Source organism: Oncorhynchus mykiss, chromosome 6 (genome assembly GCF_057628025.1).
Source record: "Oncorhynchus mykiss isolate SJ-2025 chromosome 6, ASM5762802v1, whole genome shotgun sequence".
NCBI classification, from domain to species: domain Eukaryota; kingdom Metazoa; phylum Chordata; class Actinopteri; order Salmoniformes; family Salmonidae; genus Oncorhynchus; species Oncorhynchus mykiss.
The window spans coordinates 45,717,134-45,744,019 of NC_143027.1; the positions used below are offsets into that span (position 1 = coordinate 45,717,134).

Genomic DNA, 26,886 nt, shown 5'->3' on the forward strand with positions numbered 1-26,886 from the left:
CAGGGGTCGTACTGTAGGTGCAGTTGACTGCACGCATAGATGAACATGTATATGTCAACAGGAAGAATTTCCATTCATTTAATGTTCAGATCATCTGCGATGCCCGTACGCAACTCCTCAATGTATGCTCCAAGTGGCCAGCGTCTAACACGACGGTTTTACCCTATTAGGTGACTGGGGCTATCCACTGACAAAGTGGCTTCTTGCTCCCTTTGCTGATCCCCGAACAGCAGAGGAAATGCGCTGCATTTTGGCGCACGGCAGAACAAGGTCGGTTGTGGAGCGCACCGTCCGATTGCTGAAGGGCCACGTTGCCTTGATGCATCAGGTGGAAAACTACTCTACAAGCCAGAGAAGGTCATTTCATTTCATAAAAATGCAAAACTTTAATTTAGTTTTAAAATGGGTCAACTTAAAGCAACATATACCAACATTTTATATTTAGCATTTTATTGAAATTGCACACCCAAATTTCTGGCCAAATAGCTGAAAACAGTTTTTATTTTGGCCCTACGGTTACTGAGATGTCCCTTTGAAGCTTGTTCATTTTGTAGCATTGCTAGTGTAAACGAATGGAATCAGCTGATTCCTATCATTTCCACTAGCACTGCAACAAAATGCAAACAGATTTCAAGGGGACATCTCAGTAACTGTAGTGCCTATTTGCAGTGCAAGTTTGTTTGACAAGAACATTGGGGTGTGCAATTTCAAACCTAAATATAAAATGTTGGCCTGTTTTAAGAATGAATGGTTTCCCTCCCCAATCAAAGGTGACACACATCATACTGGCATGTGGTGTGCTCCACAACATAGCCCTGAAGCATGGTATTGAAATGGATGTGGAGATTAGAATGGACCCCCAAGACCCTCCTAACCCCCCCACCCAATGGAGCACCTGCCCCGGCTGACGCAATGAGAAGGAGGCGGCAGCTCAAACAGAGATTGGTGGTAAGAAACAGAATGCCAGACAATATACAAAGCATAGGTTTTTTTATTCACGTTGTGGAAAATGTTCAACAATTGCATTATGTAAATGAATCAAAACCCTAACTATTCTTCCGAGTTCAGTCACAATCTGCCCAACCAATGTGTTCAACTCGTTCTGGGTTGAACTGTAGACGTGGACACAGATGTGGACGGACCCTCGACACCTGTGGCCAAACCTTCCCCCTCACTCCTGGCACCTGCTGATTTGGGAGCCTCGTGCACTTTATCCCCGGGTGGAGGGCGCATGGCTGCAACGCAGCTTCCGTTGGTGGAGGGGACACACTCACCCGGCGCACGGGCTGCAAAGTAGCTTCCCCCGTTTCTATGTGAATAAAATGAATCAGTGCACGTCTTGTATATTAAGTTACTGACAACCACGTTTCACATTCTCTTAATAACTTACCGTGATCCAGTGATGCAGTCGTGGGGGTTTCGCGCTCCGACTTCACCGTTTCCGATGTTACTGCTAAACGATGTAAAAGTTGGGATTAAACCATATGAAAAATAAAATGAAGCAAAATAGAAGAAACTCACCTTTTTTTAAACATTCACTATCGACGTTAGAGCATGTGCCAGAGTACACGCTCTCCAATGATTGCCCCAATGCGCTGTTCCATTTGGGAGAGCTCCGGCGTGCCAGGCCCCCTCCCCCCGTTGCCTTAATGCTGCGGTTATGTATGGCTATTATTTTTATCCCTTGCAGTTTAAGGTCAGACCATTTCTTTTTCACATCCTCCACAGTTCTGTCTTGCTACCCACCTCGTTCACTGCCGCGGTGACACGCTCCCAAGATACCTGTTTGGCTTTGTTTGTCAACCCACTATTTAGTCCACCGAATAATACGTGTTGCCTGTCTTCAATCTCCTCTACCATCTCCATGATCTTGTCTTCCAAAAGGTTTGCATTTCTCTTTTGGTCCATGGCTATTCCCTCATTTGTGCTAGCATTCTATAAGGGGAAATTGCTGATTGTAACACGGAACCCAAACCGGCTGCGTGCGTGCGCCATCGACCATACATTTATTTTGTCCCCCCACACCAAACGCGATCAAGTCACGCAGATTAAAATATCAAAACAAACCCTGAACCAATTATATTAATTTGATAGCTTGCACTTGCTAGCTAATTTGTCCGTTTTAGCTAGCTTGCTGTTGCTAGCTAATTTGTCCTGGGATATAAACAATGAGGTGTTATGTTACCTGAAATGCACAAGGTCCTCTACTTCGCCAATTAATCCACACATAAAACGGTCAACCAAATCGTTTCTAGTCATCATCTCTCATCCTTCCATGCTTTTTCTTCTCTTGACTTTATATTGCAATTTATATTGCTTTCATAAATTAGGTGCATTACCGCCACTGACCTCGTCCGACTTTCAGTCACCAACGTGGGTATAACCAATGAGGAGATGGGAGAGGCAGAACTTACAACGCGATCTGCGTCAGAAATAGAACTGATTTCTATTTTAGCCATTGGCAACACAGGCGCTAATTGGAGCGCACGAGCAGTGTGGGTGCAATAATTGAATAACAGATTTCTACATTTATTTTGCAACGCGAGCAGTGTAGTCAGCCTGTAAGGCACATTCAGGTGCCGTCCATTTTAAGTTCATTTGAGATTTATAGATCACAGGTGCGTAAGTTACAAATGGGCTTCTTAGAACCTGCATAAGCAAGGTTTTTTATGCTCAGTATCTTTTATGAATCGAAAGTAAGCACACCGTCGGTAATGACCTTACGACTAAGTTCAAGTATATATCTAAGAACATTTTTATAAATGAGGCCCCGGGACAGAGCAGGAGAGAGGGAGGGAGACAGAGAGAGAGAGGCTCAGTGAAGTTGCTCTATTCCAAGGTACACTATTAGGGTGTTTAGGAAAGATCCATCTGAAATCATAAACCAAACCGTAAATTAAGCGGGTGCACAGAGAGCAAAGAAGACACGATGAAAGAAAGAGCCAATGGGAAAGAGAAAAACAGAGAGATAGGATGAGAGAAGAGAGAATTAGACACAGAAAAAAAAATGAGGAAGTGAGAATGAAACAAAAGGAGTGTACCAAAGAGAAACCACAGGAGAAGTAGTGGCAGAGCGAGAGATAGAAAACTCTTTATTTGTTGTTAGAACTGCTTTCTTCAAAACCCTCATTCTCTCCATGTTGCTCCAGTGAAGTAACACTTGGTTGATTTGATTTCCTATTGTTATGTTATGACCCAACAAGCCAAGGCTCATAAAAAATGTACAGCAAACAAAGACAAAGCTAGCAAGCGCCTAGCTAACATACACCAGACCAGCCAGGTCTCAGCTCAGAGCTCCAAATGCCATTCCAGATGAGCTCTGTGGTGCAGTTACGTGCTGGGCCCCTATACCAGCAAACAAACAACAAATGTAGGGCTTAGAGAGAGAAAAAAAACCGAGCCTGTTTAATTTGTCTGCTAGGAAGGAAGGTAATGAACACACAAACACACGCACACACACGCATATGGGTTCTTAGTACTATCGGGGATTGGCTAGCTTTGGGATCTATGGCTGTGATATGGGATATGACGGCCCACTGTTGCTAAAGTCTGTTCAAGAACTGCATTGGGGTTTTCTCATCTCTTCTTCTCTTCCTCTATTCTTCTCCTATTCCCTTCTTTTTATATATAAAAAAAGAGTGAATTATCCCTACACTAACTAACACTAACTAACTGGCACCCTATTCCCTTCACAGTGCACTACTTTTGAGCAGGGCACATACGGGTGCACTATATAGGGAATAGGGCATTTCAGAGGCAGCCTCAGAGATGTGTGATACGCAGATGCAGTGACAGAACATGCATTAATCTGTCTCTAATAACCACAGCATTCCTTTACTCTCTCTCTCTCTCTCTCTCTCTCTCTCTTTCTCTCCCTCCCTTCTCTCTCCTTCTACTCTTCAGACGGGTGCAATTTTAATCAGCCGAGCAGCGGTGGCGACAGTGTTTTAAGTTGCATCCGATGTGGAGGACGGGGGTACTCAGACACACAGACTGCATTGTTCCAACTTCCCAGTGGAGTATGTCATTGTGCCCATGTCATTCATTTATTCTCACCCACTCTTGACTGTACTGCCAGTGTAATTCCCCAAAGGATGTCCGCCCACTGTGTGTGTGTCAGTCATTCTAATCTAGGCTGACCAGCGTGTTCCAGACTTTCAAAGGCAGCAATCATTGTGCTAAATAATTTATTATAAACTGGGTGGTTTGAGCCCTGAACGCTGATTGGCTGACAGCCATGGTATATCAGACAGTATACTGGACAGTATATATGGCCAAAATACCACAGATAAGGGCTGTCTCCACGTTGCGTCGTGCCTAAGAACAGCCCTTGCCACACCCCCTCGGGCCTTATTGCTTAACTGTAAGCCTGTGGTATCTACAGTACAGAACATTAGGGTGACTTGTTCATTTCCTGGCATTCTGAATGAAAGCAAAAAACAGCAAGTCAATCCGTCATTAGCTTCAAACAATAAAATGTTACAGTAGAAATGCAAACATATTGATCCATAAGGTTGAATGTGTGTCCAAAATGTGAAGTCCCACAGGCATCTTTGTGAACTTCAACTCTCCTTCCTCCCTATCAGAGACACTTTCATCTATCTCCAGGGATCTCCCAAACCCCTCTTACTCTAGCCAAAGCCTCACTGCAACATCGCGAACACACCTCACAAAGAGAGAGAGTGAGCAAGTTATTTTTTATTTCTTTATTTAACCTTTATTTAACTAAGTGAGTGAAGTGAGTGAGTGAAAGAGAGAGAGAGAACAGAGAGCGGCTAATAGCTGCACACACATGCCCCTGAAACAGCTCAAAGCCAGAGCCTCCTTACCCCAAACCACATGTAATTAACATACCAGACATGCCAGCCAACATGAGCACAAACAGGACGATCGAAAACAGGTGTGTTTCAAAACAAAGACCCCCTCCTTACCTCTCTCTCTTTTCTCCCTCATCTCCCTCCCTCTCCTTTCCTCTCTCTTTCTGGGCCCCTGCTTGATTACAGGCCTAAGGGAAGATGGGGCCGGACTGGGAGGATAAATAGAGGGCCTGAACTGAGGTGAGTCAAGTGTGACCTGGCATTCAAGTGCTCTCAAAAAACAATTTAATCACTTACAGTACCAGTCAAAAGTTTGGACACACCTACTCATTCAAGGGTTTTTCTTAATTTTTACTATTTTCTACATTGTAGAATAATAGTGAAGACATCAAAACTATGAAATAACACACATGGAATCATGTAGTAACCAGGAAAGTGTTATTTTATATTTTATATTTGAGATTATTCAAAGTAGCCACCCTTTGCCTTGATGACAGCTTTGCACACTCTTGCCATTCTCCCAACCAGCTTCATGAGGAATGCTTTTCCAACAGTCTTGGAGTCCCCGCATATACTGAGCAGTTGTTGGCTGCTTTTTCTTCACTCTGAGGTCCAATTTATCCCAAACCATCTCAATTGGGTTGAGGTCTGCTGATTATGGAGGCCATGTCATCTGATGCAGCACTCCATCACTCTCCTTCTTGGTCAAATAGGTCAAAAAGTGTGTTGGGTCATTGTCTTGTTGAAGAACAAATGATTGTCCCACTAAGTGCAAACCAGATGGAATGGTGTATCGATTTAGAATGCTGTGGTAGCCATGCTGATTAAGTGTGCCTTGAATTCTAAACAAATCACAGACAGTGTCACCAGAAAAGCCCCCCACACCATCACACCTCCTCTATGCTTCACGGTGGGAACCACACATGCGGAGATCATCCATTCACCTACTCTGTGTCTCACAAAGACACAGCGGTTGGAACTAAAAATCTCAAATTTGGACTCATCAAACCAAAGGACAGATATCCACCGGTCTAATGTCCATTGCTCGTGTTTCTTGGCCCAAGCAAGTCTCTTCTTAATATTGGTGACCTTTAGTAGTAGTTTCTTTGCAGCAATTCGACCATGAAGACCTTATTCACGCAGTCTCCTCTCAACAGTTGACATGTTGACATGTGTCTGTTACATGAACTGTGAAGCTAATGAACTTATCCTCTGCAGCAGAGGTAACTCTGGGTCGTCCTTTCCTGTGGCGGTCCTCATGAGAGCCAGTTTCATCATCGTGCTTGATGGTTTTTGTGACTGCACTTGAAGAAACTTTCAAAGTCCTTGAAATGTTCCGGAATTGACTGACCTTAATGTCTTGTAATGATGAACTGTCGTTTCTCTTTGCTTATTTGAGCTGTTCTTGCAATAATATGGAATTGGTCTTTTACCAAATAGGGCTATCTTCTGTATACCACCCCTACCATGTCACAACACAACGGATTGGCTCAAACCCGTTAAGAAGGAAAGAAATTCCACAAATGAACTTTTAACAAGGCACACCTGTTAATTCAAATGCATTCCAGGTGACTACCTCATGAAGCTGGTTGAGAGAATGCCAAGCGTGTGCAAAGCTGTCATCAAGGCAAAGGGTGGATACTTTGAAGAATCTCAAATATGAAATCAATTTTGACTTGTTAAACACTTTTCTGGTTACTTGTTACTACATGATTCCATATGTGTTATTTCATAGTGTTGATGTCTTCACTATTATTATACAATCTAGAAAATAGTACAAATAAAGAAAAACCCTTAAATGAGTAGGTGTGTCCAGACTTTTGACTGGTACTGTATATTATGCAGGCAACAGTAATAGAGAAATTCACCTTTGTTCTTCCTTTCTGTTATTCTGTTCTAGTGCTGAGCGATTACCCAGCATTTTGGTTATTTTTCAGATTTTAAAGAACTAATTGACCAACATCTGTTGAATTATTTGAATTCAATTTTGGTTCTTTTTCTGTGAGCTCAATGTGCACATTGCTCAGTTTCTGTAGAGATAAATCAAATCAAGCCCGAACTGTGCGATCAATGTAGTAGGGAGTTGTAGTTTCCAACAGGACAATATTCAACGTCGTTTAGTGCTGAAAACGTGGTAATTAACTACAATGACTGTAATCCAACGCACGCCTACTTGTCCGATCTATGTTTCTTTTAGCCTGCTACATAGAAGAGACAGAATAATACACAATTGAGAGGGATAGAGCAGCTGCTTCACGAGGTATCTCTACCTGATCTAAGTGATTGATACCTGGTATTCAGCAGTCATAAAATTATGCCTTATTTACCTTGAAGAACTACTAACATAGTGATTTTGTCAGACAGCATAAGCAGCAGCTCTATAAAGATGGGATGATGACTTGGAATGAAATAATAAAGTCATCAAATAAAACAAATGTAATATACAAAACACCTGATATTTTTTTATAAAAGTAATCTGAATAAACTATGGTTAATAATTGACAAGCAGTAATGGGCAGTCACTACCATCACGGGACGTTAATTAATTGTTTTATTCTGTGTTGTTACCGCCTTCAACCCACATTATGCATAGTGCATTTAATGTTTAAAAACAAAAATCAAAACCCCAAAAAGTAATTTTTATATAATCAAACCAAAACAACCTCAAAACGCAGTAATGGCTCAGCACTACTGTTTCCTCAAGAACATGTAACGATAACACTAATACAGATGTTAATATGCAATATTATACGAATGTTATTGATGTCGAAAGAAAGAGAAGCAATGAGGATTTAATGTAACCACGCAAAACCAAAGGGGGAAAGAGAGAATTACGGTGAACTTCCCAATATGTTGTCGTAAGAAGTTTGACAGTTTGAGAACCGAAGTGGAAGTAGTAAGGAGGACGTAGTAATGCCAGCTTGGCATTCTGGGTAGCAATGATTGGAACATCTGCAATAACCCAACATCCGGCCGAGTGCCAACCCGCTCGCCACAGTGAAATAATATAACATCAGCTTGTGAGTTCTATAGCCAATGGGCTTACTTTGGAATAGTTGTTCTTCAGATGAGATCAGAAGTGGGATGAAGTGCCGGCTGGAAATTTGACATAATTTGATCAAAACGTCTAAGTAAGGCTTTGAGTCATGTGTTTTGATTAGGCGTAATTGGAAAAGACCAACATTGGATTTTGTTCACCCTTTGGGCATATGACAACATTACATAGACTGCACTTCATAGCTGCACTTAAGAAACCTGGAGAATTCTAGAGCCATGTAGAACTCAAGAGTTTCCCTCGCTCCATAATTTTCTAACTCAGTATACCTGTTGCTCCATAGTTCTAGAACTCAGAGAATTTCTAGATCCATGGTTCTAGAACTCCGTTTTTCTAGCTCCATAGTTTTAGAACCCCGTGTTCCTGTAGCTCCATAGTTCTAGAACTCAGTGTTCCAAGTTCAAGAACTATTCGTTTTAGAACGCTTCGTCAGAGTGTTGTGGGAGCAGCGGGTCCACGTGGAACACAAACATGCCCCATCTGCCTCCAATGACTCTTTTCTAGCAGCATGGAGCTAGTAGAGTGTGAGTGGCAAGCACATCAGAAAAAAGCCCCGCATGTTTGTTTTGCCGATCTTTGTAAACTACAGATGGAAGTCTTGGCTGTCCCTTCTGCATTCCTCCGACTGCATCGTCACATATTGCTTCTACTCCAATTGGATCTGAGGAAAAAACGAGAGAAACTGGGGCTCTCTGCTATGATGGTGAGAGAGCGGTCCGAAATGTCACTCTTATCTCTCTCCACACTAAATTCCCCCTTATCTGAAACATTTTCTAAAAAGGACCACAACAAAACACATTCATCTGTACTTTGATTTCTTTGATTTTCTCTAAATGCATTTAATGCCTGATGTTTTATCTTCCTGTTTGCCACGGTCAGCCAACGAGCAAAGGGTGCAATACCACCATATTAAAAGGACAAAAGACCGACAGATAACCCGTGAACAAAACACACAACACCAGGACACAAAAACCAATGCACAAAAGCTGCCACACAACTTAGGGTTGCAAAGCTACAGGTCATTTACCAGTTATCGGAATCTAATCTGGGAAATTAACAGAAAATCTATGGCAATCTATCATATTTGCGTAACTTAAAAAAATTGATTCATCCATAGTATTAATTTCTGTGTCCATATTGTCCATGAGTTTCCAGTAGACAGAACATATGGTTCAAGAGAAAATAGCCTAATTCATGAAAAAAGCACCTAATCAACAATGGCATTATTTTCTATTAACTCTACAACTCTTCTAACTACTGACTTTTTCACAACTGCCACCAGTTTGACGCCAAAACATTTACAAAAAATACAGTTGAAGTCGGAAATTTACAAACACCTTAGCCAAATACATTTAAACTCATGATAAAAATTCCCTGTCTTAGGTCAGTTACGATCACCACTATATTTTAAGAATGTTTTAAGAATGTGAAATGTCAGAATAATAGTAGAGAGAATTATTTATTTCAGCTTTTATTCCTTTCATCACATTCCCAGTGGTTCAGAAGTTTACATACACTCAATTAGTATTTGGTAGCATTGCCTTTAAATTGCTTAACTTGGGTCAAACGTTTCGCGTAGCCTTCCAGAAGCTTCCCACAATAAATTGGGTGAATTTTGGCCCATTCTTCATAACAGAGCTCGTGTAACTGAGTCAGGTTTGTAGGCTTTCTTGCTCGCACACGCTTTTCAGTTCTGCCCACAAATTTTCTATGGGATTGAGGTCAAGGCTATGTGATGGCCACTCCAATACCTTGACTTTATTGTCCTTAAAGTATGCTTGGGGTTATTGTCCATTTGGAAGACCCATTTACGACCAAGCTTTAACTTCCTGACTGATGCCTTGAGATGTTGCTTCAATATATCCACATAATTTTCCTCCCTCATGAAGCCATCTATTTTGTGAAGTGCACCAGTTCCTACTGCAATAAAGCATCCCCACAACATGATACTGCCATCCCCGTGCTTCACGGTTCGAATGGTGTTCTTGAGCTTGCAAGCCTCCCCCTTTTTCCTCCAAACATAACAATGGTCATTATGGCCAAACAGTTGTATTTTTGTTTCATCAGACCAGAGGACATTTCTCAAAAAAGTACGATCTTTGTCCCCATGTGCAGTTGCAAACTGTAGTCTGGCTTTTTTATGGCGGTTTTGGAGCAGTGGCTTCTTACATGCTGAGCAACCTTTCAGGTTATGTCGATATAGGACTCGTTTAACTGTGGATATAGATACTTTTGTAACTGTTTCCTCCAACATCTTTACAAGGTTGATTTGCACTTTTTGCACCAAAGTACGTTCATCTCTAGGAGACAGAATGCATCTCCTTCCTGATCGGTATGACGGCTGCGTGGTCCCATGGTGTTTATGATGAATGTGGTACCTTCAGGCGTTTGGAAATTGCTCCCAAGGATGAACCAGACTTGTGGAGTTCTACAATTTTTTTCTCTCTGAGATCTTGACAGATTTCTTTTGATTTTCCCATGATGTCAAGCAAAGAGGCACTGAGTTCGAAGGTAGGCCTTGAAATACATCCACAGGTTCACCTCCAATTGACTCAAATTATGTAAAGTGGCCTATCTGAAGCTTCTAAAGCCATGACATAATTTTCAGGAATTTTCCAAGCTGTTTATTAAAGGCACAGTTAACTTAGTTTATGTAAACTTCTGACCCACTGAAATTGTAATACAGTGAATTATATCTGAAATAATCTGTCTGTAAACAATTACTTGTGTCATGCACAAAGTAGATGTCCTAACCGACTTGCCAAAACTATAGTTTGTTAACAAGAAATTTGTGGAGTGGTTTAAGAACAAGTTTTAATGACTCCAACCTAAGTGTATGTAAACCTCCGACTTCAACTGTACATATTGACATAGTCAATTAAATAAGTGTGTGAGACACTCATATTAAACACCAATAGTATTCACTAAATTGATGGTTTATATGTAGGATAATGTTTCACAGCTTTGTCATTAAATGTTTTATTTAAAAATCATCCTATTTAATTATTTCCTATATTTTACATGTGATAAGGCCACACAGAGGGCCAGAGGTCTTTACAGATACCTGTGATCATCTGAAGTACGCAAAAGGGCCACTAGATGTCTTGTGACAGATTACATAAAATCCTTGAAAGATAAACTTGGAACATTTCCATTATTATACCCTCCCTTTGCAACCCTAAACACAACACAAGAAGGAACTAAACCAGGGATCATCACCAGCCTTTTTAGCCCCCTTTCTTTTGTGTGTTTACCAGGCCATCTCCAATGTCTGGTCCTGACTTGTGAAAGTGAATCCTTATCACTGCGGTTTGTGTGTGAGTGTATGTTTCACTGTGGTCTGTGAGGCTCTAGGAAGCTCCTCTGTACAGAGAATCAGATGTCTCCGGTCAAAGGTAGCGAGAGGGCATCCCAGTCCCACTACCATGCCTGAGAAAGAGGATCCATTACAGGGATCTATTGAGGATCTAGTTTCATGGCATCGGCCGTGTGTGACCGCCCCTGGTTGCTCGGTCGGCGCTGGGAACGGTGATGGTGCCACAAACTGTCTATGTGGCACTGGGGGTATTTTGGAAACACACACACACACACACACACACACACACACACACACACACACACACACACACACACACACACACACACACACACACACACACACACACACACACACACACACACGTTCAACCAACTTGTTGTTCATCTCAGAGAGGTTGGATGTATTCACCTCAAGAACACAGGGGATGTGTCCCAAATGGCACCCTATTCCCTATAGTAAACCACTTTTGACCAGGGTCCATGTAGGGCTCTGGTCAAAGGTACTGTGTAGGGAATAGGATGCCATTAGGGAGGCAGACAGACAGCTAGCTAAATCAAGGCCTCTTGTCCTGTCAGGTCAGGTTTCAAACCCATTGAGTTTCAGCCACATTCAAAGAGATTCAGTGCGCTGCAATGGGATATCACTGGCTCACAGTTAAACGGCTTACAGGGTAAGACCTGGGTCGTAAAACCAGGTCCTGAAACCAAGATGTTCCTGTGGTTCTCCAAGGTTTAATCACTTCCATAAATCATTGTGTCTGTTGAGTTCACACACAACTTTGATTCAGTAGATAGATATAGATATTGCAATGCAATCCCCCTTCCCACAATCCACTTAACTCTGAGTAGTCCACTTAGCTAAGTCATGTCTATGTTCAGTGTACTCAGTGGTGTCCTCTCCCTGTCCTTGTTATATCTCGCACACTTCTGTGTCCAATCCACTACTATGTCAACTCCCTGACTGTCCTGAACTCTCCTTGCCTTGTTCACGTCTGTATCCTGTCCATTTAGCTGTGTCCACTCCCTATGTTGTACAGATGTGCAGACATTGTCTTGTTATCTCCCATGTCCTGTCTACTACTTATCCCTGTCCACTTGGCCTGTCCACAGATCCCTGCTGTCCAATGTCAGTGGGTGTTCCCTGCTTCTGCAGGAGGGGAAAGGCGACAATTTGCTTCTTCGGCCACAAAATGCCAAGCCAAGTTGAGGCACTGGCCCCTGCTGGAGGGAAATTGCTCTCCATTTATTTAGAGAGCCTGGGATTTCATTTGGTGTGTGTGTGTGTGTGTGTGTGTGTGTGTGTGTGTGTGTGTGTGTGTGTGTGTGTGTGTGTGTGTGTGTGTGTGTGTGTGTGTGTGTGTGTGTATTTAGAGAGGCTGAGCCTGTCATTCCTCAGCAGCAGGGCTGGAACAGAGAGCAAGCTACGTCCCAAATGGTACCCTATTCCTAATATAGCACACTACATTTGACCAGGGTCCATAGAGCTCTGGTCAAAAGTATACCACTTGTAGGGAATAGGGTGCCATTTTGGATGCAAAGCAGAGACTTCAGTGGTCACCGGCTGAGGACCAAACACAACCCTTGTATAAAAAGACTGGAGTTCACAGGACAGGTCATGCCCCCCCCCCACACACACACACTTGCACGTGCATAGACAAACACCGACACAAACAGGTCATGCCTCAGTCTCACACACAGTAGCAATTCAATTCTATATCCGGCCAATGTGTGATTGGTTTTCGGCCCACAAAAATGCATGGTTGGGATTCGGTGCTGGTCTGGTGATTATTTTGAATAAGCTCCCAATCTCTAGTGGGTTATGATGTTGGAACCATGTTATACGTTTACACCAGAGAGAAAAGTAAACAGTTCATTTGACCTTAATAACACAACTATATGACATCTTTATTAATAGTATTCTAAAAGGGGAAGCAAGCAAAGCAAACACAATTGGTTTTGGTTTTTTTACCGGGAATATAGAACCACAGTGTCTCACATAACTTGATATTTTTCTCCTGACACACTAGGAAGAATAGGAATACATTACTAACAGCGACCTATCAGAGCACTGACTCAGTTCGAATAGCAATGTGTGTTCTCCTCATATCTACACGCCCACAGCTGATCTACACGCCCACAGCTGATCTACACACCCACAGCTGATCTACACGCCCACAGCTGATCTACACGCCCACAGCTGATCTACACGCCCACAGCTGATCTACACGCCCACAGCTGATCTACACGCCCACAGCTGATCTACACGCCCACAGCTGATAACAGGGCATTTGGATTTAAACTCATTATATGAATCCAAAAGCTTAGGCACAAAAACTCATTATTTTGTGTAATTCGCCAATGCATCGAAACACACTTCCCCTCAGGGGCTTCCAATCCTAACCAAACGTACTTTAAAATTCCATTCAGATGAATAAAATTGCATTTCAATAATGAAATACAATTGTTTGCTGTAGAGAGTTGATAGAATTCTCCGAAAGCACGGGGCATGTATGCTGCTACATGGAATGCCATTACTGTTCTTTGCGTATCTGCATTTACCCTGCGCTGCGCACGCCACGTCTCAAAGTGTCTTCAGTTTGATGGCCTATAACAGAGGCTGTGTTGCAAATGGAACCCTATTCCCTCCATTTGTGCACTACTTTTGGCCAGGGCCCGTAGGAATTGGCGGGGCCCGGAGAGAATGTCAGTGGGAGATGAGAGGAGAGGCTCCTAATGCTGAAGCAAAATGTCAAGGTACATAAGAAGACTGGGCCGATGAGGTGACAAACGCTGCTCGTGCATAATGGCATTCAAATAAGAGAGGGATGGAGGAGGAGTGGAAGAGAGAGAGAGAGAGAGAGAGAGAGAGAGAGAGAGAGACAGAGAGAGAGAGAATGACAGAAATAGAGGGAGAGGAGAATAAGAGAGAGAGAGAGAGGAAGAGAGAGAGGGAGAGAGAGAGAGAGAGAGAGAGAGAGAGAGAGAGAGAAGGAAAGAGAGAATGCAGTGCAGAGATGTTGATGTATTGCGCAACAACAGTATAGATCAAGTTCTAAAGGGTCAGGACAGTGATGTACAGTTGAAATTGGACATGTCCAAGCAGAAAACATCCCTGATTGATCTTGACCTACATTTAACACAAAAATGTCCCAAGAAAAGTAATAGCTGGCAGCAGAGACAGAAAAAAAGAACAACGAATACACTCCCATCACCTAAACATTGTTTATGTCCTCCGGTCTTGGCAGTTGAGCATTGGACACTCACACTAACATGCACGTGCGCGCACACAAAAACACACAGAGTGTTGAACCAAGCAGATGCTTGACAGCTTAATTCTATGTAGAGGAGAAGAGGAGAAAGGAGAAGAGGAGAGTAGAGCAGAGCAGAAAGCTGCCTTGCCGGATCAGGCCAGACTGAGTGACACAGTGAACATAAAACCACCTTGTTTGGGGCCCTCTTTCTTTTCTCTCTTCTCACAACACGCTTTACATAATCATCACATCTGTCAAGTCCCCAATCTACTACCTAGATAGAGGATAGCTGCCCCATTCGCCTCCTCATCCGACGAAGTGTCTCTGACGTTAAGAGATGAGACAGGACAGGGCCTCTGGCAGAAAGCGAATCTGACTCTGACACGGGGCGGGGAAGGAAAGAAAGAGGGAGGAAGGGCGGTAGGGAAAGAAAAATGGAAAAGAAGTGAGATGCAAAGACTTGCAGAGACTTTCTGACACATGAGAAGATGACAGGGGTGGCTTGCACAAGGTGAAAGAGAAAGAGATGGAAAGGAGTAAGAACAGAGAAAGACAGAATAACAGAGAGAGAGAGAGAGAGAGAGAGAGAGAGAGAGAGAGAGAGAGAGAGAGAGAGAGAGAGAAAGAAAGAGTACAGACAGACAGACAGACAGACAGACAGACAGACAGACAGACAGACAGACAGACAGACAGACAGACAGACAGACAGACAGACAGTAAAAGGGCTCCTGATCAAACACACAGAAGCCTTTGAAATCCTCTGAGGAACATGACAAAAAAAACATTCACAGCTACAGCTAGTCTAGAATCAGGCTTGGTAATAATAGTAATAATAATCCCGATCAGGACAGTGTACAATAAGGCTCCGTCCGTCTGGGTCTGTGGTTGCAATGGTAGCCTGTCCCAGGGCGTCGGCCGTAACCTGACCTCTGCAGGGCACCACCCAGGGGTCAACAGGAAGTAGCTACTGGGCCAGCGGCCGGACGCTAAGCCACATAACACAGACCAAAGTTTCCTACTTCCAGCCAAACTGAACTCACTTTCAGCCAAATAAATATGAGTATTCCACTGAACTTCGGGCAGCCGTCGCAAGTCAGGGCATGCTGCAAAGTACTGGGAATGTAGGCAAATAGGGAGCACTCATACTCTCTCTTTCACTATAATATCTGCTCTGTCTCGGTCTCCCTCTCTCTGTACCTATATATCTCTCCATTTCCCATGTCTCTCTCTTCTCTTCTTCCTTCTCCACCCTTAAACTCTTTACCTTTCATAAGTCCTAACACAACCTCTCCAAGCCCCAATACTTCTGTCTCCATTCACGCAAACACATTGTTAGCATTGCTAACAGCACTGATGGCCTGATTCCCCTAGGTTAGCGCATGAGACAACAAGATAGGCTAGGGATAGGATAGCAATTAGATCCTAGCATATTATAGTACTAAGCTGCTAGTAATGCCCAGCCTGATCTCTCACTGCAGTGTGCCAGCTAGGTTTGGGCGGTATCCAGATTGTCATACCTTCATTCTGACCTTGTGCCATCTTGGGATATTTGGTAATATCGGCACTGAACAAATGGGGCTCTTTTTTTCAAACCGCTGTAATCCGAAGGCTAGCAATGCTAACAAGTACATGTCAAATCTCACAGAGAATGCTAACTAAATGCTAACGAGTGCACTGCGAACATTTGATATAGTCTCTGACCTAAACTATTCGCAGGACAGACGTCCCAGCTAATAAAGTTACACAAGTAACTCAAAAATGCTACTCACAGTTTGCTGCACGCACAAGACAAATGTTACACAACAGAGCTGTTGATCCAGGAGGGAATTCTCTGCTGTTACCAAGAAAAGCTTGATTTCGCAAAAAAAATGAAATTTGCAAAACAGATTAACAACTGCAGAGCACTTAGCACATTTTAGAACTAAACTTCATAAGATATCAACCTGGCAAACATTTAGTTGTGAATTCCATACTGTAACTGCATCACCTGGCACGTGCTGCACAACAGTGATAAAAGGCTGCGGTCTCTCTTTGTTGTGTGCTGTAAACAAACACCACATGGACTGGAGACTAGCGGACTTCTATCTGGAAACATATTGGTGTTAGTTTAGTTAGTGTGTTTTGTTTCCCTGTTGAAGTGAACATCTTCTGGCTTTCCATCAAAGACTTATGAGGGCAACATATGGGGCCGGGGGATGCACTGATTATACATCGGAGAGGAGGAGAGGAGAGGAAGGCGACGAGAGGCGCACAAACACACACACACAAACAAGCACACAAACAAGCACACCGCTCCACATACATTCAGTGGGTCACCAGTGTCTGCTGCACTGAAGCCCATCCGTGGCTAAGAGGTTAAAAAAAGGACCACAAGGGCCACATATGAAGCCTATAACCCCCTGACACTCCCTGTGCTGAGCAAGATGGGTTAAACACACACATGCACGCGCACACGCATGCACGCGCGCATACAGTCACGCATGCACGCGCGCATGCGGTCACGCATGCACACGCACACACATGCATTGTGTCCCCCCGTCTGTCTCCATCTACCTCTCTATCTCTATCCCTCCCTCCTCCTGCCAACACATGGTCACATATCCCCCCCGACAGCCTCACTGTTATCTTCAAAGAGGACCCAGCCCTTACAGCCCCATCATCGGCTATATCCCAAATGGCACCCTATTCCCTATGGGTCCTGGTCAAATCCACTGCACTACATAGGGAACAAGCTGCCATTTGGGACACATACAACCTCAGTCCCATCCCTATCTCCATCTCCATCCCCATCTCCATCCCCATCCCCATCTCTATCCCCATCTCCATCCCCATCCCCATCTCCATCCCCATCCCCATCCCCATCCCCATCTCCATCTCCATCCCCACCTCCATCCCCATCTCCATCTCCATCCCCATCCCCATCCCCATCCCCATCTCCATCTCCATCCCCATCTCCATCCCCACCTCCATCCCCATCTCCATCTCCATCTCCATCTCCATCCCCATCTCCATCCCCACCTCCATCCCCATCTCCATCTCCATCCCCATCTCCATCCCCATCCCCATCTCCATCTCCATCCCCATCTCCATCCCCATCCCCATCTCCATCTCCATCCCCATCTCCATCTCCATCCCCATCTCCATCCCCATCCTCATCTCCATCCCCATCTCCATCCCCATCTCCATCTCCATCTCCATCTCCATCCCCACATCCATCCCCATCCCCATACCCATCTCCATCCCCATCTCCATCTCCATCTCCATCCCCACCTCCATCTCCATCCCCATCTACATCTCCATCCCCATCTCCATCCCCATCCTAGTCAAACAGTCATAACCCAGTCAAAACATATGGTGCATGGGCGGCAGTTACGAGAGGAATAGAGAGAGGGACCTAACTAGATACAGACCCAGGGAATAGTGAGGGGATGAGGGGGGCGAGGCAACACCTGGGCTGTAGGGGGGTAGAGAGCGAAAGGGATGGAGGAGAGGAAGGATGAGGGGGGAAAGAGAAAGTAGGAGAGAGGGGGAGAGGGGGAGAGAGAAGGGCGAGAGAGGGGGGAGAGGAGGCAACACTTGGGTTGGACGGGGGAGAAAGGAGGGAGACTACGGGGAAAGGGGAGTCAGGGGTGAGGACATGAGACCCCCGGGTCTTAGCGTTGTGTGGTGACCCCTTTAAAACCTGAGCAGGAACATGGGGAGTTTATGAAGTCACTGGATGTCTTAGGGCCTAGACCCTTCCTCTACACACATACACACACACACACACACACACACACACACACACACACACACACAACTTGAGCCAGAAACTTGAGAAGTCATCACAAAGCCCATTAATCCGTGTCTGTTTTGTAGCTTGCTTGCCAGAGTGGGAGAAAAAAACATTACACAAACAGTTACAACCTAGCGTGGACCGTTTATCGGTTACCACACTGTGCGCTGTTGGCCACACACACACACACACACACACACACACACACACACACACACACACACACACACACACACACACACACACACACACACACACACACACACACACACACACACACACACACACTAACACTAACACAACACACTAACACAACACACACAGCTCCTCTCCAGGCCAGTAATGTATCTGGCTGTCTGCTCTGCGATGCTCCTGACAGAGTGCAGGCTCTGTGAACTAGGCTGTGTTCTGCTGTTAATCTGGCCCAGGATGCGTCTCGGAGCAGGCGCAGGGGAGAGCAAGAGAGAGTGGTGAGATTGCCTGACAGAGCAGGAGTCGGAGTAGGAGCGAGGGGTCACGTTGCCAGATATGGTAGACTTAGGTAGCAGGAGAAAGCCATTTGGTTGCCAAATTCTGCTGCTCTCACAGAGACAGCTAGGGGAGTCAGTCTGGACTGGAAGGAAATCCATTACTAGACACTCACTCTCCTCACTCCGGTCTTAACGGTCTTAACCGCTAGGCTAGCATACACACACGTACACACAAAGGAGCACAAGCACATATACTCCACACACCATACATATTGACACTAATCCAAACTCCTCTACTTTATATGATTTTCATCTAAATGCAGTTGATGTCAGAACGTCATGCTGTTGCTTCACATGCAGCAAATCAGATGCTCTCTCTGAACAGAGAACACTCCTAACATGTCACATTAGCTCAGTCTTACAAGTTAGATCACGCATCTCTACATCGCTATGGAGACTTCACAGCACAAGATAAGTAATGGCAAACCTAACGCTCTCTCCTGTTCAATCAATTCCAAACGCCATGACATTTTGCCCCTAATATCCTGCCTGGATAACCACATCATGTTTTCACCAGACCTTATTTCTGACAGTTCAGTCGCCTTCCGTTTTCCTCAGATATTCCTTTGTCAAACACCTACACCGGAAGTGCACACAAGGGGTGTTATTTTATACATTTTTTGGGACTCATAAAAGCAATTTAGGCAACAGGGATCTGGATCCAGGAGGGGATTGAATGTCTCTAGTCTGGGTACCAGTCTTTTTAGCTAACATTCCACTCTTTTTCTCTCCAGGGCTCCCGAGTGGCGCAGTGGTCTAAGGCATTGCATCTGAGTGATTCAAATCCATGCTGAATCACATCTGGCTGTGATTGGGAGTCCCATAGGGCGTTGCACAATTGGCCCAGCATTGACTGGGTTTAGCCGGTGTAGGCCAGTGATTGTAAATAAGAATTTGTTCTTAACTGACTTGCCTAGTTAAATAAAGTTTAAATAAATCAAAGATAAATGTCATTGCCAGAGAGACTGGCATCCACGTTCTATATGCAGGTGGAGTTGGTAGTTGGAAATAATATGAATATTTTCCATGACAACATGTGGAGCCTCAAAAACAGAATTTGAATTATAACAAAGTAAAAAACATACATGTAGCTGTTAGCTAGGCAAGTTGTTGGATTTTGAGGCCTACATTTTGTGGTTGGAATTGCAGTATGTATTGAGTTGGAGAATTTAGACATGAGCTAGCACTTACAACTTTTGACAGACTGGTTTTGCATGTACAAACAAAAAACAGTTGCTTAGCAACCGGATACCAACCTGTTCTGTGAAGAAGAAAAAAGTGAAGAGTTACAATATTTGAATAATCGTTGTGATTGGAGGATAGCTGTGAGGGTTATCGAATCAGAATCAACTCCTCTGTTCTCCTCGAGCTCATTAACGATAAGTATAATTATAACGTATAGTCATAGGCAGTGGCGTAGCATGCACCCCTGCAAGGGTTAGGGTTCAATTTCAACAGTAAACTGTCCAAGCCTAATGTTGTGATGCAGAAAAATACACTACATGGCCAAAGGTATGTGGACACGTGCTCGTCAAACATCTCATTCCAAAATCATGGGCATTAATATATAGTTGGTCCCCACGTTGCTGCTATAACAGCCTCCACTCTTCTGGGAAAGCTTTCCACTAGATGTTGGAACATTGCTGTGGGGACTGAAGAGCATTAGTTGGGCACTGATGTCAGACGATTAGGCCTGGTTCGCAGTCGGCATTCCAATTCATCTCAAAGGTGTTCGAGGGGGTTGAGGTCAGGGGTCTGTGCAGGACAGGCAAGTTCTTCCACACCAATCTCGACAAACCACTTCTGTATGGACCTCACTTTGTTCACTGGGGCATTGTCATGCTCAAACAGGAGAGAGCCTTCCCCAAAGTGTTGACACAAAGTTGGAAGCACAGAATTGTCTAGAATGTATTTGTATGCTATAGCGTTAAGGTTTTCCTTCACTAGAACTAAGGGGCCTACCCATAAAAAACAGCCCCAGACCATTATGCATTCAGGCAGGTGGTGTTCTCCTGGCACCCGCCAAACCCAGATTCATCCGCCAGACTGCCCGATGGTGAAGCGTGATTCATCACTCCAGAGAACACGTTTCCACTGCTCCAGAGTCCAATGGCAGTGAGATTTACACCACTCCAGCCAACGCTTCGCATTGCGCATGGTGATCTTAGGCTTGTGTGTGGCTGCTCGGCCATGGAAACCCAACCCAGCTCCCGACGAAGGGTTATTGTTCAGACGTTGCTTCCAGAGACAGTTTGGAACTCGGTAATTAGTGTTGCAACCGAGCACTCGGCGGTCCCATTCTGTGAGCTTGTGTAGCCTACCACTTCGTGGCAGAGACGTTGTTGCTCCTAGACTATTCCACTTCACAATAACAGCACTTACAGTTGACCGGGGGAGCTCTAGCAGGGCAGAAATTTGATGAACTGACTTGATGGAAAGGTAGCATCAAATAACAGTGCCACGTTGAAAATCACTGAACTTTTCAGTACGGGCCATTCTACTGCCAATGTTTGTCTATTTTATACACCTGTCGGCAACGGGAATGGCCATACATGCACTCAAAGATATTCAGCTGGCCTTGCAGTTATGATTTTTGTTTTGTTTTGTTGTATTTCTGAAATCTTTTTAAGAATTTTTCTGGCAGATGTTTTCTAAGACCCCTTTTCCATCTGTTTATCCAGAAATCAATGCCTTTACTTATGCCTAATTTTTAAGGTGGAAAATGGTGGAAAAAAATGCATCTATGCCTTTTATATAGACTTTTAGCTTTAATTTAACACCCAATGTGATATGCTCCTATAAACCTCACATGTTGGTGCTCATGGGTCCTTTACGATGGAAATGCCCTACTGCAGGGTTTTCCCCAAACTCGATCCTGGGGCCCCCCTGGGTACATGTGTTGGTTTATGCCCTAGCACTACACAGCTGATTCAAATAGCCTCATCAGACTCACCTGGATTCAATCACCTGTCTGATTACCTTCCCTATATATGTCACTCCCTTTGGTTCTTTCCCTAGGCGTTATAGTTTCTGTTCCGTTGTTTCATGTCTGTACGCAACTTGTGTTTCTTGTTTTGTTCCTTGTGTTAGTTATTATTAAAAGTCACTCCCTGAACTTGCTTCTCGACTCCCCCGAACAGAAACGTCAACAACAGAATAATAACTGCAGTTTAACAGGCTCCGGGTTGTTCATAGGGCCCGACACACACACACCGCGAAAGCAAACATCACCATCTTTCAGCTTTCAGCAAAACTCAAAACGTCACTGTTACAGCTTTGACATGAAACGACTTCCATTTGTGTGTACGAGTGTCTCTGCGGCTGCCAAGCAAACTTTCTCTCTCTGAGCTTTGCTCCTGGTTGGTTAGAGAGGAGAATGGTATGTCGGAGTCCAAGCGGCTGGGCCCGTATATAAAGCCCTTAAAGACACTCAGCTCTGAAAGCCAATGTGTGCGTCCCAAATGGAACCCTATTCCCTTTATAGTGCACTACTTTTGACCGGGGCCCATTGGGCTCTGGTCAAAAGAAGTGCACTATACTGTATAGGCAATAGGGGTGACAATTGAGACGCAGTAAGTGTAAAAAGGAGGCAGAGATGATGAGTGTTTAAGCCTCAGCTATATATCTTCCTTCAACACCTACGACACACGGCATAATTCAATTTCCGTAGAATTGCCAAGCACAGGCTTACCCTGTGCTTGGCAATTCTACGGAAATTGAATTATGCCCCAAAAAAACATTGATTTTAACAAACCATACTCTATGCAACTCTATGCAACTCTCAACTCTTTGGGGCGGCAGGTAGCCTAGTGGTTATAGTGTTGGACTAGTAACTGAAAGGTTACTAGATCGAATCGCTGAGATGACAAGGTAAAAATCTGTCATTCTGCCCCTGTACAAGGCAGTTAACCCACTGTTCCTAGGCTGTCAATGTAAATAAAAATGTGTTCTTAAATGACTAACCTAGTTAAATTTGTAAAAAAAAAAAATGCACAAGGACTACTTTTAACAATGTCCACTGAAAAATTTACAAAAACAAATTTCTTGGAAGAACTGTGAAAATGCTAACTTTAGTAGAATTACGGTCAAATGTCTCTCAGGTGTTTATGTGACCACGTTTTCCAAAACCTCTGTTAAATATCCTCCCTAAATTAAGATTCAAAGATTTCTGCAGAAAGAATGGGGTGTCAGCTATGACATGGCACCTTGAGTTTGAAAAAAATCCATTTTGGTTATTGAACTACAGTAAGTGAATTGGATTTACACCCGGTAACGGAATTATGCTAACATAATTACATCATGGGTCCCTGATCTGCACTACAGAAATGCATAATTATAGATATGAATGTCATTCTCCTCATGTTTCACAAGTTTTGACACAGTGCAGCACAGTAGAGTAGAGTGCAGTACAATACAGCACAGCAGAGTAGGGTAGAGTTCAGTACAGTGCAGTAAAGTCGATTTAGTTCAGTACAGTAGAGTACAGTAGAATATTCTGGACTCTACTGTACTATACTCTGCTTTTCTTTACTGTACTGTATTGTACTACTGTATCGGACTGTACTCTACTGTGCTCTACTCACTGTACTATATTGTATTTGTACTTTATTGTGTTGTACTGTATTCTACTGTACTGTGCTATCCAAACTTGTGAAACATAAGTTCAGATTTGGTCCAGTGTGAACGTTACGTTTAAAAAAAAAATGTTATCACTTTTTTGTGTGTGCAATTTTCACAAGTATATGGTACATTTTCACCACTCTTAGTACAAAACTCCAAACAGACCATCAAAAAAGTAGTTGTTTCAAAACACTATGTACATTTTTAATTGACTAAGTACAACACAAAATCATACAGTAGATTTTTCACCAAACTTAATCAGTGTATCATCTAGAAATACATGTTTCGCATTGCAATACATTTTCATATAAAGTAATTACCTTTCATAACGCAATGCGCACATTACTTTTGATATGATTCTTTTATCTTTTGTTAAATTACATTTTACTGTTACTTAATGGGACTGCTCTTAATTTATAATCACTTAAATGTTTGATAAACCTATAGATATTTACATGTAAACCGATTAGTTTACTACAGATTTTGAAAACGAAATGTATGTCTGTAAAGTAGAAACATAAAAGTATGATATATGTACTACTATGATGATAACTTGGATGTACTACCATGATGGTGACAATTAAGCTTTTATTTTTTTTATCTGATATTGACAGGATCAGAGATGTACCGTATGTAACAAATCAAATCAAAGTTTATTGGTTGTGTACACAGATTTGCAGATGTTACAGCAGGTGCAGCGAAATGCTTGGGTTTCTAGCTCCTTTAGTGCAGCAATACAATCTCAATACACAAATAATCCCAAAAGGTCAAAACAAGAAGGAAATGCATCCCCTATACAGTAAACATTTCCCCAAAATGAAGTTAATAGGGTCTTTTGGATGGGGGGAGGTTCACACTGTGTGTGTGTGTGTGTGTGTGTGTGTGTGTGTGTGAGTGAGTGAGTGAGTGAGTGAGTGAGTGAGTGAGTGAGTGAGTGAAAGAGTGAGTGAAAGAGTGAGTGAAAGAGTGAGAGAGAGAGAGACAGAGACAGAGAAATGTATAAAGACCTTCAGTTAGCTTTCATTTGACACCCAATGTGATATGCTCCTATAAACCTCACATGTTGGTGCTCATGGGTCCTTTACGATGGAAATGTCCTACTGCAGGGTTTTCCCCAAACTCGGTCCTGGGGCCCCCCTGGGTACATGTGTTGGTTTATGCCCTAGCACTACACAGCTGATTCAAATAACCGATTCATCATCAAGCTTTTATTATTTGACTCAGCTGTATAGTGCTAGGGTAAAAACCAATATGTGCACCCCACGTTAAGGAAACCCTGCCCTACTGCATAGTTACAGTAGGGATGACGACCCTCTCTGTACTGTACAGGAGACAAGATATAAAAGGACAATTTGCTTCAGCATGAATTCAAGTTGTATGAGTGGCACACAGGAAACTCTGTGTGTGTGTGATGTGTTTGTGTATGTGTGCGTGCATGCGTGCGTGTTGTCTACACTCGGAAACGTTCCTTCTACTTGATCTAAAATGTATTTGGGTGAAAACATCCAAAATAGACAGAACATCATCACCGCACTGAGTTGCTCTATAACAAATATGCAACAGAAAACAGAACAGATTTTCCAGATGCAAAGGATGTATAAAATATGATTATATACCCAATATCTATTATGCAGAGGGTACATAGATATTGTACAGTTAACATACAGAATACTTTAGGCCAGACTTCAGTATTCTGGACTAGGGTTCTCTGTCCATTGCAGGCAAAGAGGGGGAATACCATTGCTTACAGTGGTAATACATAGGTACACATGGGAGCACTAACATATGTAGCCCAGATGGTCAAACCTCTCATTGGAATCAAAAAAGTATAATTAAGAAAGAAAAAAAATAAGAGGAAAGCAGGAGGATTTTCTGTGTAGACATTAAACACATCACACATTACAGCACCAGAAATGTTGGCTTATGTGGTCATCAATATTAAATATTACAATTCTTAATTTTTCTCTTGAAACGAGGGAATCCAATGTCACTGTGGGGAGTCCACGTTGTATTACAATGTAGCCAACTCAACCCATTCATAAGGAATGAAATAAATAACAGCCAATGACTCTGGCCCACTGTCAACCCGATACCTTGGACAATATTGCATTATTAGCCTACTTTATATTACAATAATTGAATATTATTACAGTAGCCTATATTGAATAATTTGTACACATTTGTCATAAGAAAATTGAATTTCTGTTGCTTTCTGAATTTAACCAGTGACAGGTAGCAGCAGCCTTTCAGCATCTGCAACGATGTACAGTAGGCTATACAAAACATTCCAGTAGACAGGTCGGGAGACGCATAGAAAGAATTATGTGTAATGCTCTGTTGTACGCTACAAGTGCAGAACATTGTAGCATATTCACGGGCTACGATATGTGCACAAATTCAGTCATACAGTAAATTACATCCGCAAAGAATTTCACACGAATAGCCTCATCTTTCCATTGAGCGTCTAGGGAGGAAATTATCAGGCGGCTCAAAAAAGTACGCAGCGTACCTCGTAACTTTTAAACGGCTTCTGGTAGCGGATGTGTTGGATAAAGACACACACTGGGAGAAGAAACAACAGCAGAATACGTTTCTGATCAACTTACCAGTGTCGAACTGTCTGGAAGCAGTCGAAGATAGAAACCCAACTAGTAGAAGGGCAGCAGTAATTGTCAAAAATGAATCCATCGCTCCAGTCTTTGAGAAAGAAAGAGCGGGGACTTGTCTTGGGTAGGGTACAGTCGTGTTCCCGAACGGAGCAGAGAGTGTTCAGAGCTTCGGACGCAGGTGAACTGTTGTTCTGAACGCAGCCTGATGCGGACTGATGCGCCCAGTCGTTTTGTGTGGGTAGAGGTGTCGTTCCTAGTTCGCGTTTAAAGTCTGTGAAGTGAACTCCAAGGCAGGCAGGTCTCAACACACAGACACAAGAGAGATAGTAGAAAGCAAGCAGGGGATCCTATTTCGAATCATGTGACAGGAAATCGTGGCAATGGATTCAACCTGCAGCGTTGGGCAGTGAGAGTGTGTGTGAGAGAGAGAGATAATAAAGCCCATTGAATTAAATTGAGAGCGAGTAAATTGGGAGTCATTGAGGGTTTGCATGTCAGAGCAGTTTTAGTGCCTCAGTAAAATAATAACACATCAATAACACTGGTTCATTCATTCCACTTTCTTTTATCAGGGAATAAGGTTGAGAATAGATGAGGGGTCAAGTTGGAATTCAGCCTGGGACACTGGGGTTAACACCCCTACTGTCACAGATGCCTTGGGATCTTTAGTGACCACAGAGCCAAGACCTTGGTTTAGTTTGACTTGATGTGCAAGACTCACTGAAACTCTCTGAAGCGCTCTGTAACTCACTGAAAGTCTCTGAAACGTACTGTTCCTGACGCACAGCTACTACCATTTACTGTGGAGAACTGATTATTTCCACACAGTCTGGAGTCTGAAATGAGAGGCTCAGTGTGAGGATGAGTAGATGGAGAAAGCAGTTTATTCTCATTTCAAAACGTTTCTTCCA

At 43.3% G+C, this 26,886-nt stretch overlaps 1 protein-coding gene across 2 annotated transcripts in view; it reads right to left on the reverse strand.

Annotated features, from left to right (window-relative positions):
* The window catches only part of kremen1 (kringle containing transmembrane protein 1), a 113,502-nt gene extending 87,107 nt beyond the window's left edge, over window positions 1–26,395 (reverse strand). The window contains exon 1 of one of the 2 annotated variants that reach the window (XM_021606619.3): window positions 25,973–26,380. In XM_021606619.3, the coding sequence (XP_021462294.1) occupies window positions 25,973–26,054 (82 nt within the window). In that variant the 5' untranslated portion in view covers window positions 26,055–26,380. Of the gene's footprint in view, window positions 1–25,972 lie in introns of both variants that reach the window. The other variant, XM_021606620.3, reaches the window with a different exon arrangement.
* Window positions 26,396–26,886: the final 491 nt, after the last annotated feature.